Raw genomic sequence first — 13,113 nt, forward strand, 5'->3', positions numbered from 1 at the left:
CTTCTTCATAGTTGTGTGAAGACATCATCATAACTGTACATGAAATTTGTAGCCTGTTCCATTCTTGCATTGATGATGTTTAATTTAGTGTCCTAGAGTTGTGAACCGCACTCCAGTACTTGTTCACTGAGCTGAACAAACACCTCCTCCCTGACTCTTCAGGTTATGTAACAACTTCACATGAAGCATCTGTGCATTTTGCCTACAGAACGCATATTTCATTTTTTGATTCTCCCACCCACAGCCCATTTGCAGACGACCCATTTCATTTAAAAGTTTATTCTCAGGTCCTAATAATTATTAGCCAACCAAGGCAAACCAATTTTACTATTGTACTACTTTCAAGGATACTGCAAAATCAGCAAACAGATGGTAGCTCATATCAACTGTATAAATGTTCCTGAAAATGGAAGGCACATTGTAAAGAAAATCATCATCTAGATACCCTAATCTTCTTAGTGACAATAGTGCTTCAGAAGTAGGGTTGCAAGGCCATGTCTACTACATAAAGAACTACTAGCATAAGCCTGAACAAATACATTACCACCTATCAAGGATGAGCAGATAATTCAGAGAAGCAACTGGTTAATAGCTCATGCTTATATTGTCTCAATAATTCCTGAATTATCTTACTTTTAGTGATGATTTAAGTTTGACATATATTAAAGCATCCCTGAGCCTAATGCTGAAAGAAAATGATGACCTTTTATTGTTTCTAAAATGAAGGTATAAAATAGCGCCCTAATCACTTTATGTTTGCTTTTAAAAAAAAAAAAAAAAAAAAAGCAGCGATAAACTGGGTAAGGTATTTCCAGAAATTCACAGATGATTAGCAAAACTAAATGCAGACTCCTTTATCAGTGCAGTGATTCCACTGGGATTATACAATGGTAAATTAAGCCCCAGTAGTACAGCAGTAGGCTGAGTATTTATTGCAGATATTCAGCTATCAATAGATTTTAACATTCACTAATACTTTTCAGTTACATCTAGAGTTATTCACACTTTAATGAATCCTCAAGAACCAAAACACTGAGAACCACTGTAGCAAAAGGTAGCCAGTGAGTCTGATCCTTTTCGAAAGTTTCTTCCCTAAAGAAACTCTAGTGATTGCACTGTGGAGGAAAACTTAATGCTGAAGCTTCATTCTGCCACTTGATTTGATTTGTTATTTGACAGAACTCTAAGGGTAAGATGCACTTTACTTCAATTACCCTACATACATTGACATACTCCCATTAGACATTTACTTACTACAAACTTCACTAAAATCATACATGAAATTACTGAAAAGGAAGGATTAAAATACAGAAGCCAAATAAATCAAGTACGTTGAAAGCCCACAGAGACTGAAAATCATTGTTCTGGTAAACAGGAGCTGTTAATTAAAGTAGTCTGGAATATATATGTAATCCTATTTTATGTGGAAATTAATAGCGTACACATTTAAATGAACAGTACCACTTAAATAGTATATTTGATGTTCTGTGGCATTTCAGTAGATGACTCCTGTCATTAGAAGTGCCACAATAAAGGCTCAAGAAACGCAACATAGCTGTAAATAACTCTTCAGCTCAATGAGTCTGATAATTATATGCAACTTTGATAGACTATATTTAGTAAGAGTTTCAAATCTGTTAGATACTTTACACAGTACTGATCAAAGTAAGCTTATGAAATATAGGAGGCTTTCTGTAACAATGTCACAGAAATGTGATTTTTTTATTATATATTTTTTTTTTAAAGTGTCAAGTCCTAAGCTTACTCTTTTTCTTTTAGAGTAGCGGCATGTGCTGGTCAGTGAAGCATACAGTACACAGCTGTTAAATCTACTGTATGACCTGTACATATTGAATTAGCCACTGTGTTTTTCAGTTTTGGTTCATCAGACTTCTGGTCTGAGGGCCTTTAATCTAAATTTAGCAAAATAATACAATTCAGTGTTATCTTGTCTATCTATAATTCATAGCCTCCAGCCTGTTTTGATCTAAAACAATTGACCAACTTTTTTTTTTTCTTTTGAACAGTAACCTAGGATGTATGAAAAAAATCAGTTAAAGGATTAATTAAAGAAAACCTCCAGGACTGCAGGTTGATAGTGTATGGATATGTATGCACACAGAGAGAATGTTAACAGATGTGAGCTTTTTAACAATCATCATCACCCCTGTTCTCAGTTTTCTTACATTTGCATTCACGGTACGTTAAGAGAATGATTTCTACATCTAAGAACACATATAATATAATTCAGTGAGCAAATAAAAACAAGTGTGGTACTGTAAGACCTAATCCATTAAGATGCCTCAAAACTTCAGACATTATTTTCCTTCAAAGAAGGAACCAATTTCCTGTATTGACAAGCTTCTAAATACAGTCTGTTGAGGAAATTCATAAGGCACACAAAGGTGGCTATGAAAGAAAAGTATCACTGCGTTTCCTTTTCTCTATATATCTATCTCCCAAAGCATCTAGGTTATTAGACTCCTACTAGAGGCAGGAAACAAAGCTAAATTGAGCTTTGGACTGACCCTTTGTGGCTCTGCTTCTATTCCTAGATTTCATTTTTCAACACTTTTCACTAACATTTGAAGGAACATTCAATTCAAGTTTCTTACTGAAGTACTGAATCTTTCTAGCTATTGTAAGTACAATCTCAACTTCTAATTAGTATTTTTTCAAATTACTTTTTAGTAGCTCATTGATATCAATAGAAGAAAGTGGTACAAAGCCTGGATGAAGAGTCATTTTAAACCATTCATTTTTCTCAAGTTCATTAAGGAAATCTAATTGTCTGTGTTCCATCATTAAGTTCTCCTAGAAACAAAGCAAATCTGCATATGAGTTTTATTCCGTAAAAAAAGATAATGAAGCAAATTAACTTCACTTAGAATTACTGTGTATGAAGTTATACAATGAATATCCGTTAAGAATTCTTTTCTCTGTAAAACAGAGCATAAGTGCTTCATTAAAAATCTAATCTGGCATTAAAACCAGTAAGTAACTCAGTTAACATCTCTAAGTGTAAACTGACAGTTTGAGTGTACAATAACAATAATTTAAGATAATGAATTAATTATTATGTAGAATTATGGAATTTTGAAGATGTGATTTTTATAACTCACAGTCAGGAACTTACGCTATGATCACATTTGTACTTTTCAGGTCTGTGTGTACTATGCTTAATAACAGTTCAACTAATATACAATCTTTCTTTGATATATTGAATATCTATTATGTCAACCATACATAAATCAATATCATCGGAAAAGTTCTCAGTATCAACACACATCAGCATATCAACATTTATTTAGTTAAAAATCAATTTTTTATTGAAATGTGCTCAAGAAATACTATGCACACCTTTGAGATACCCGCTGCTACAGTAGTCATGCACTCTTACATCCTATTTTAAAAATGTAACACATAACTTTCAGTCTAAAATGGCAGACAAGAATGAAGAATTACAGTCTCAGTCAGCTCTCCTAATAACACAAGTCTTTCCATAAAGTTTCAACTCTCTCCTTCCCCATCATCCAATCTCTCCCTCTTCCCACAGCCTCCAACAATATATGATTTAATAGAGCAGAGGAAGGACTGTAAAGACTGTAAACCTGATTCTACTAAGTTAACTATTATTCCACTCTCCTTCCTTCACCCTTTTCTACTTCATTTTCCCTCCGTAATTTTTTTTCAGGAGACATTCCCAAAGTACAGAAAATAGATCAAATTCAAATAGCTTGTAGGCACTGTAAATCCATAGTATTACTTGTCCATGTACACACCATGACTTCCAGAATAACTGTTGCTAATCTCATACATACAGAAACCAAGACTTCAGTCTGCAAAATCATGAAACTGGCTCAAAAATTCCAGAATAAAGTTGTTTCTATACATGCAGATGTATGTGCATGTGTGGTCATTGATGCATACAACTTTACCATTCTCATCATACAGTAAATAATGCCAAAACTTCACCTTGATTTTTTTAAAAAATGGGGGAAAAAAACCCCTCACACATCATTGTTTCATCTATGTATTTTCAGTGATTATCACTGTATTACATCAACAACTACTGCAAGAAAATTTCTTCACAGAATTTTGTATCTATGTTTAGATTGGTGAGTCAGAATATGCTCAGTATTTCTGGATTCACTATGATACAGAACATCTCCCAAGTTCTACAAAGTGATAACAGAGAAAGAAATAAGGAAATGCTGAATCCTTTTACCCTGAAAAGAGAAATGTCAGATTTCTACTAGTATCTTCATGCTTTTTTTGGAAGTAACAAAAAAATCATGAGTGAATTTCTCTCTGCTAAGCTCACCAAAACCACAGAAACAGCACTCTGCCCAATTAAATATTTTCCTTATAAACAGCAAACAACAAGGCAATATTTGCAGTAATATTTTAACTCAAATTTTACTTGCTGTGTGATGGAGACAGTTCTGAAGTCTAATAGTCCTTTCATGGAGTAGTCTTCATAAGTTACTTTAAAAGAAGCATTCTACATAATTGCACCCCTAGGTCTACAGAGCACTTAAAATACAGAGGTAATATATCCACTTCCTGGACTGAAAATTCACATTCCATTGCTGACTTATACTACATATTCAGTAACAACTATCTATCTAGCTATGTGTGTATACATATATATATGTATAGATATAGTCTCTGGAAGACTCCCACAACATAGAAATTACAGTGTCCTAACTACTACATAGAAAATCACACAGACTAATTCCTCTACATCCACAAAACCAAAAACCACTCATAAAATCTTTGATACATGACCTTATAAACTGCTGCATTTTCACTGAGCTGAGCACAGCAGATCCTCAAGAGGAGCTCTAGCCAACACTGTCACCTTTGTAAGGAAAAAGACTGTAATTTTTAGTGAGCATTTTTATGCCACCAGCAGGGTTTGAGTCCTCCAAAAGGAACTTCCTCATCTCTGTGCCATTGGCCATTTCCTCCTGATTATCACATACAGCTGGAGACTGCAAAGTCAGGAAACAATTAGAGTTTCTAGGAGAAGAACTCACATTCAGAAAAAAAAATATTCCAGCCATATCACCTGCTAATCACCTAACCAACCCGTTTTAGTAAACTCCTTGTCATCATCAAACTATTTGTGGTCCACCATAAGCCAACAGGAATCAAACCAATCCAGGAAAAAAACCCAAACAACATAATTTTAAACATACCTCTACAGTTACTGTAAGTATCCATTTAGAAATTGGAAATGCCTTTTGTAACAGCAAAAATAGGTAACAATTAATTAGCTAAATAACCATTTAGTGGAAAAGGCAATGGATATTGAAGTATGTTTTATTAGATGGTATCAATCTTCCTCAGTGAAAATGAAACAAGCATCAGAAAAAAATATTTAGAAAAGAGTAGTTAAGAATATATTCAATGTATATATAGTTCTATAAAAATGTAAAAAGTTCATCATTAGTATAGTAAGAAATTTAGAGTATAATTCCTCAAATGTCAGTGCAGAACTGGGAATTTAACTAGTACTCAGTACTCTACTTGTGCATTATTACCTTCGTACCATTAAGTTAACTTCAAATATGTTCTAACAACTAATGTACTGTGTTATTAACTGTTACACTGTCAATGTGGTTTCCTTATGTGTTTTATCCTAATTAGTGTAAAAAGTATTATTTAACAGTAGAATGCACATGAAGGAGTCTGATAGTTTAAAACAAGGAACCTAATATTACAATATCCTTTGGGAAATCCCGAAGAGAACTTTTATGTAACAAGAGCAATGGTGCAGAAAATCAGAAGAAAAGAGTCTTTTACTCAACCATTGTGGTGACAGCATATATCTCAGATATATATTGACAGCACACATGAAATCAATATGGTTTATATCTGTCCAGGAACAGAAGCTTGTTTCACAAGAAAGTAAACGTCAGCCAAAATAACAGAATTTTATATCAAATACAAGTCAGTAATTTTCACTGTCCTTTTGTCCTTGTATTTATTCTCTTCAAGCTATTCAGATTTCTTTTGACTTTTTCATACATATGCAAGTTAGAAGTTCAAACTTTAGCATTAAAGGAGCCAGTTAAATAACTTCAAGTTTTAAACATAATCTATGTCTCTGAAACATCAATACCATGAACAATGAAATTCAGAAAACACTTCCAGGTGTCTGATGATTTTTACATTTATATAAGAATTGTAGAAAACCTTCGGTATACCTAACATAATTGATATTTGTCACAAATACACAAATATTACTTTGGCATTGTTTCTTTTTCTCAATGTTTAGAAAGATCTGCAAGAGCAAGATAGCCATCCACATTATGAAAGACCACAGAAGCATGTGCAGAGAAAAGAAGGTATATTGGACAGAGAACATAAACTACAAATGTTAAAGATGTCATAGTAGGCATAAATCTATAAAGACATTGTTTGAGAATTAAGAGTAGTAAGAGGTATAAATACCCAAATGTGTGATTTGATCATTCTGGAAGAAGAACTAGAGGGGCAGTTTGTCTTATCTGATTTTGATTTTGAAATTAAATCTATATGATCAAGTGAATAGAAGACATTTCAGCTTTTTCCACAGCTAGTACTCAGTGCACAATCTAAACACACCTGCAAGCAAATTATTATCCGCACAGAAAAGAATATTAAGGAATGGAGCAGGTAAAATATAATAAACTTTAAAATCCCTACATTACATAAGCTATCCTTTTGTGATGGTACCAACAACCTACTCATGAAGAAAGAATGATTACTGTAAAATCAATACACAGAATTTATATACAAGCAAACTTTCCCATAAGTTGCCAGAGCTAATTCTCAAATTAATATCAGTATCCAATACAAGAATAGCAAAATGCTTTGGGTATTACAATACATAAGAAAAGAATAGGCAAAAGAGAAAAATGGGCAAAAACAGTACCCAAAGGAAAAGGAAGAGGGCAAATGCTGAACTGTAACATGAAATGTCTTGATCTGGATGTTCAATAATGACATATTTTAAAATACTTGCAGGAAAAAAATGTTTTGAAACCTAAATAAGCTATGATAGTATGTATTCCAGCATTGAGCTCAGTGTCTTACTGTAATATGCCATACACATAAAATTGAGAAACTATCTTCTGTTTGGTGGTGTCCTGCTTCACTTGGCAGTGTTTTCTTTACTGCTTGTTTTCTGCAGTTGTAAAAACTACAGATTCACAAAAAACAAAGCGATAATCTTGTACTGATCTTTAGGATACTGACATACTCAGATAAGAGAAGTGCTGTATTGCTCTCTAAGAAGCAAAGTGCACTGGGAAATTAGAGGAAATCATGATGGAAACGATGACGCCAACATAATTCATGCTACATTTATGACGCCTATCAACTTACTAGTTATTACACTCTAGAAAACAACAACAAAAACCCAACAAAATTACCCTAATGATACACTGTTGCACACTGTAGTATAGCAGTATTTTGTTGGGTATATTGGCTGGTATCTTGTTAATATGGTGTATGTGGTTATGGAACATTTCAATGAGAATGATCTCAGAAGACTAAAGAACATTGGAGCAATTTTTTAATGTAGAAGTGAATGAAAGAAGATTTGAATTGGGGAATATTTAGTCTGAACCAGAAAAATTCATCAAAAGTAGCCATCTTCTCTGCAAGTTGCAGGAAGTATTTTCATTTTTTATTACATTTTAATTGAGTTCACAAATTTTACACATTACTTTGAATTCTAAATTTCCTTAGCTGATCTTATTGCCTTGAAAAGTTCTGTGCACATGTATCCCGAGCATGGAAAAACATATCTTAAATGGATAAGCAGCTCAATGAAGTTAGCACCATAAGCACATGCTTAAATGAAAGTACTTTCCATAACCAGGTTCACAGGTGATTAGAATGTATGTGCCACTTCAAAATGCCAGTTCAAGAGGAAGGCCCCTGTTAATGAAAATGTATGATCTAAAGAGCTAGAAAAGAAATTTTAAAAGGCTGTTGTTCCTTTTGTTTCACTGAAAGAGGTCAAGATATTGCTCAAATCTTAGTCAAAACTAAATGTTTTTGCAGAAGTACTGTAGGAAAACATTTCAGAACCTATAGCTGGGTAACTGCACATCTTACACTCTGGCTTTGACACTTGCAGTGTAAACTGTAATGATTATTTATATAAGAATTAGTTTTTGCATTAATGAGAAAGTTAATTATTGCACATTCTACTAAGCAGCTTCCAAATGTATATAACTAATTATCTACAGAGATCCTGAACATTTCACATACAGTGGATAGTAAGAAAGGCACTTTCATTATAAGACCTATTTTATGCACCTTCAAAGTTTCCCCTTCACAATTCCTCTTAGGGTTTTTAACGCTGTGCTTTATCCTGTCCCAAATGCCTTGTCACTTGTTGCTGGAAAACCTTGCATTAAGTTCTTCTCTGCACTCCTGTTAACTTTTACATCTGAACTTACTATTATTTATACATTATTTGAATGGCCTGACATTCAAAAATTTCTTTTATGCAAGAAAAAAACCTTTTCTTACATACTGATTACATATTTTCCAGTAAGTGTCTGAGACAAGAATATTTCTAAAATCGTATCACGTCTCAAAGTGGTATAATCATAGGATTTTGTCAACGCACTCTGTAATTTTTTTTCATGCTTAGCATGTCTGGTACCTATCATAGTACCAATTTAACTTTTAACATTTCATCACATGGGCATCACCTGTAATACAACCTGACAAATCAAAAGGTCAGTCTGGCTCAGAGCGTATAAGAAATAAATAGAACTGAAAAGTTAAACGGAATACATAGAGATTATGAGGAAATCAAATTTCAGAAATCAGTAATTACATGTGAAAATATAGATTATTAAAACCTTGAAACATGACTTGCTAATTCATTCATGTGTTGGGAGAAAAATGAAAGAGAGGAAAAGACATTTTATTTGACAATTATTTTCAATTGAGATGAAACTGTAAATTATGTTAATAAAATACTTTGCTTAAAGTCCAAGCATGAGTCTACAGTCCCCTGTAAACCACACATTTGATTATGAAAATACAGGAGGTTTAAAAATTCATCTATGTTGAAGTAATTCTAGTGAGTCAGAGGAAGGGTTAACTGTATAACATTATCTTTGCATGCTGGAGAGATAGTTTACAGGATCTGGCTGGAACAGAGATTAGGTACAAAGTATGCTTCAGGTCTGATATCAAATGGGAACCAGACACTGGATTCATACAGAATGGCACTAAAATTTCATAAGATACTCTCACATTGTTCAAGTTCAAATGTTATAGCAGCCTTGTTGGTATGTCATTACTGTGATATTCTTAGACCACAGCCAGGGCAAGGGACAGAACTGTGCCTCAAGAGCATTCCTGTGACAGAATCTCAGTTTGGAGTCTCAGGCTGGGAAGATGCCCTTAAGCCTCCTTAACCAGAGATGAAAACAACCGCTGTGTCAAAATATATGCCACTGTATCAAAACCTAGGAATATATATTTGAGTCATGTTTTTGCACTCAATAGAATCCAGTCAGGCAGCAAAAGCTCCCTACTAACAACAGAAATGAGATCTAAAAGAAGGCATTTGGGTCTATGTCCTACCAGAGGAAACTTTTGATCTGCAATAGTGATAAATGATTGTTTTCAACCCTTCAGATTGGTTACCGGCTACAGAGTCAGAATTAGTTTTAAAGATAAAAATTGTGTATCAAACTGCAATAATATTTTGCTTCAGGGTATTTAGAAACACTGCAAGGTAGTCTATAAAAGACCTACCACATATTTGAACCATAAGTGGATATAGGCATATTTTAAGAGTTACCTCCTGAGCTTCTCTGAATGGTGGATCGCTTTCAGTATATTTTAAATGATTTAATTTTGAAAGTTTATTCTTTTTTTAACTATTTGGATTTTATTACATACTGATTTATTCTTTTAATATTTCTTCCCCTTTTGGGGGCTCTCTATCCTATAGTAACCAGATCAGGTTAAATTATGTACAAATGACAAAATTTGAATCCATTTCTTACCACTGATAGGAATTATCACTACAGGTAAACTACAAAAGCTTTGATTGTATTATTAAAATAGTTTGTGGTCATCTATTTCAGTCTTCTCCCATCTTAGCTGAATCTATAACCTCCTGTATTGTACTGCTATACTATTTACAAATTAACATACAGGTGAGAAACAGTGATACACCTAATCAAGTTACTTCTGTCAAAATACATATCACATACTTCAAAACTGCTTTGCATGATAGTAAGCTTACTTTCTTTCTCCCAGCTTCTTTCTTTGTTTAGTCAGTAGAGTTTCCCTTCTGTGTGTTGCATAAAGTCAGCTAGGTTCCAAATACATTAGGAAAGATTTTACTGAGATCTTTATATTGTGACATTCTGCTAACATTTTGGAAAGGGACTTCAAATAAATATTCTAACTTACTCTGAGTATTTGACACATGCATGCTGATAGGCAAGACGAGAATACTTTATAACAGGAGATACCATCAAAATTTCAAGAGAGACACTTACTAGAAATGGTGGTACTCAGTTTCTGAACAAGTACAAAATATATTAGTACAGCTGATAAAAAACCCACTTTCCAATTCATGCAATCCTATATATATTTCTATATCAGTAATACTATCCCATACACTGCAGAATGTTCCAGAGTTGCTTCTTGCAGAAATTTTGTATCTTTTAGATTTCTGACATTCGGTTTTCGTCTTACAGATGTCAAACTCTTTTTAAAGACACCTTTCTCTTTCCTATAGATAGGCACATTAACAGTGTCCACAGAAGAAATGAACTCCACTGCAGGAAACAAATTTAACCTGTTCTTCTGTTAGTAAGATGGCTCCTTTTTACCAGAAGATCCTGAGAGCACAAACTACCATATCACTGACTGCATAGTCCATACAGAAGATGGACCAAAGAGAAAATATCTTCAATCAAAATATTTTCAAAGTTCAATAAATTTATAATATTGTCCAGAAAGCTATAATTTTGTCATAGTAAGTATTTCAAAAAATAAGCCTATTAAACTGAGATTGAGCTGAAGGATAACAAAAATTCAGCTCTGCAATACTTAAATTTAATAACACGCTCAGCCAAATGCAAAATTCCATTTCCTGCTAGATCAAAATTTAATTGCTCCACTTCATTATTTGATAGTAACAGTGTATTCTATTAAAATGATTTTTTTATTATTGTTTTTCTATGGCTACTACTCAAAAACTCCAATGTAACACTCTCCCTCTGTAGTTCAGAAGATAGAGAATGTAATATTATTTGGTAGAAATAAAAGTAATTTCCCTAAAAAAAAACCATTATTGCAATGTAAAATCCCCTGAGAGCACCTCACTAAAATGAGTATTTCCAAATTACTTTAAAGAGATTGCTTACACCTGGAAATGTTTGCATAACTGGACAGACAGAAAGAACAAGACATTTACTCATTTCTATTCACATCCTGCACTCCACCTGATTACATTAATGGAATAACCATTAGCACAACAAAATACGCTACACCAGTTTAAGGCCACTTACACGTTGAAATTATTAACCAGTTTACAACACTAACAACACATAAAATATACATTTTCGAAGTCAGTATTCTGCTTAAAGGTACTACTGAAAATACATTGAAATAGATAAGTTATAGTCACAATTTTACTGACTTACCCTGGTAGAAGAATTCAACAAGGAACCATTTGGATTGCCAGTGTTGCACTTGAAACTCAAATGTTGATCAGGATGATGACTTGCTTCCCAGCTTCCCAAATCATGTACCACTGACTTGTCAGAATTTGGAGATAGTTTCTGGAAGGCAATGCAAGTCATTCCTGTGAAGCTAGATGGCTTGATCATAAAGGCCTCCAAAGCAATATTATGAGAAACCTGCGAAAACATTGAGAAGCAGATACGTTGCTAACTCATTAAGCATAATTGCATTATTTTATGTGCAATGTGTATTTGCTGTATATACTATATAAAGGATTGTGCATGCACACGCTCACATACATATTCAGAGTAAGAAAGAAAACTGATCTAGAATTCTACAATTGCATAGTGGGTTTGCTTGAATCTTCTTTACGAATATAATAGTTTATATCAGTTATAATTATATGAGTTTTTCAATTGTATCATTATCCGTTACAGTGGAATCAATCTTGATCTAAAGCAACAGTTATAACTAGCAACAGCAGTAGTAGGAAATATTTAAAAAACTAAAAAGGAAGTGCTTTGTACCTCAGAAATGAAACGGAAAGCTTCTTAGCTATTGGGTGGATAGATTGGTTTTTCACAGATTTTGTTCCATTAGAATATTGAACATGACTATATGGTTCAATGCAACACCACATTGTAGGTCTTTGGCCTACCCTTTGGTGAGGCGATATGTCTGGATGGAGATTGTAGCACAGAGCAGAGATATACATCTCCTTTATCCTTAAACTAGTATATTCATTTCAGCACAGTCCTGTACATGAGATAAATAGCTCGTGTTATAACCAGGCTGACTAGCTCAGATTGGCAACACACTGATTGGACTATATAATTTCTGCTTCCAGGCATAGATTGTTTAATGATCTGTGCATATGTATTTTGCACATCAATTGGAATGTAAAGATACTCAGAGTGTAAAAACGTGGCAGTTTTGTATTACTGTACTTTACTTCTGTTACACAAGCTAGTAATATAGAAGTACCTTAAATCCATCTAGTAAAAACTGGTGTGAATCCTTTAGAATTTGAGTTGTGCTGACAAGAAATTACTTCACTGAAGAAAAAATCACATTAATTCATATTAATAAATTAATCTAAAGAAAACATTTTGCATTAAAAAAAATAAGGCCAGGATACAGGGTAGCCTAAATGTGTAAAAGTCATGGCACAAAAAAAAAATAAAATCTTAACATGAGACACAGTGCATGACTTACTGGTCCTCCTTTGAACTTACAAAAAGGTTTTCAAATGCACCTTCTTCAGTCACTGACGATTCTGCATATGTCCAAAGTGAAAGTACTGAAGTATCATTCAGCAATTTCTTTTAATTTTTCTTGAAATGAGACAAAATTCAGAAGCTTTCAGTATATTTTTTACAGTTTTTA

General features: G+C 33.4%; 1 protein-coding gene across 1 annotated transcript in view; it reads right to left on the bottom strand.

Annotated features, from left to right (window-relative positions):
• GPR124 (G protein-coupled receptor 124) overlaps positions 1-13,113 on the bottom strand; it is a gene marked incomplete at its 3' end in the record, with an annotated part of 51,161 nt that overhangs the window by 1,356 nt on the left and 36,692 nt on the right. Inside the window, exon 8 of the mRNA XM_010187135.1 lies at positions 11,688-11,903. Coding sequence (XP_010185437.1) covers positions 11,688-11,903 — 216 coding nt within the window. The remainder of the gene's footprint in view (positions 1-11,687; positions 11,904-13,113) is intronic.

This window comes from Mesitornis unicolor, unplaced genomic scaffold (genome assembly GCF_000695765.1).
Source record: "Mesitornis unicolor isolate BGI_N332 unplaced genomic scaffold, ASM69576v1 scaffold35796, whole genome shotgun sequence".
Taxonomy (NCBI): Eukaryota; Metazoa; Chordata; class Aves; order Mesitornithiformes; family Mesitornithidae; genus Mesitornis; species Mesitornis unicolor.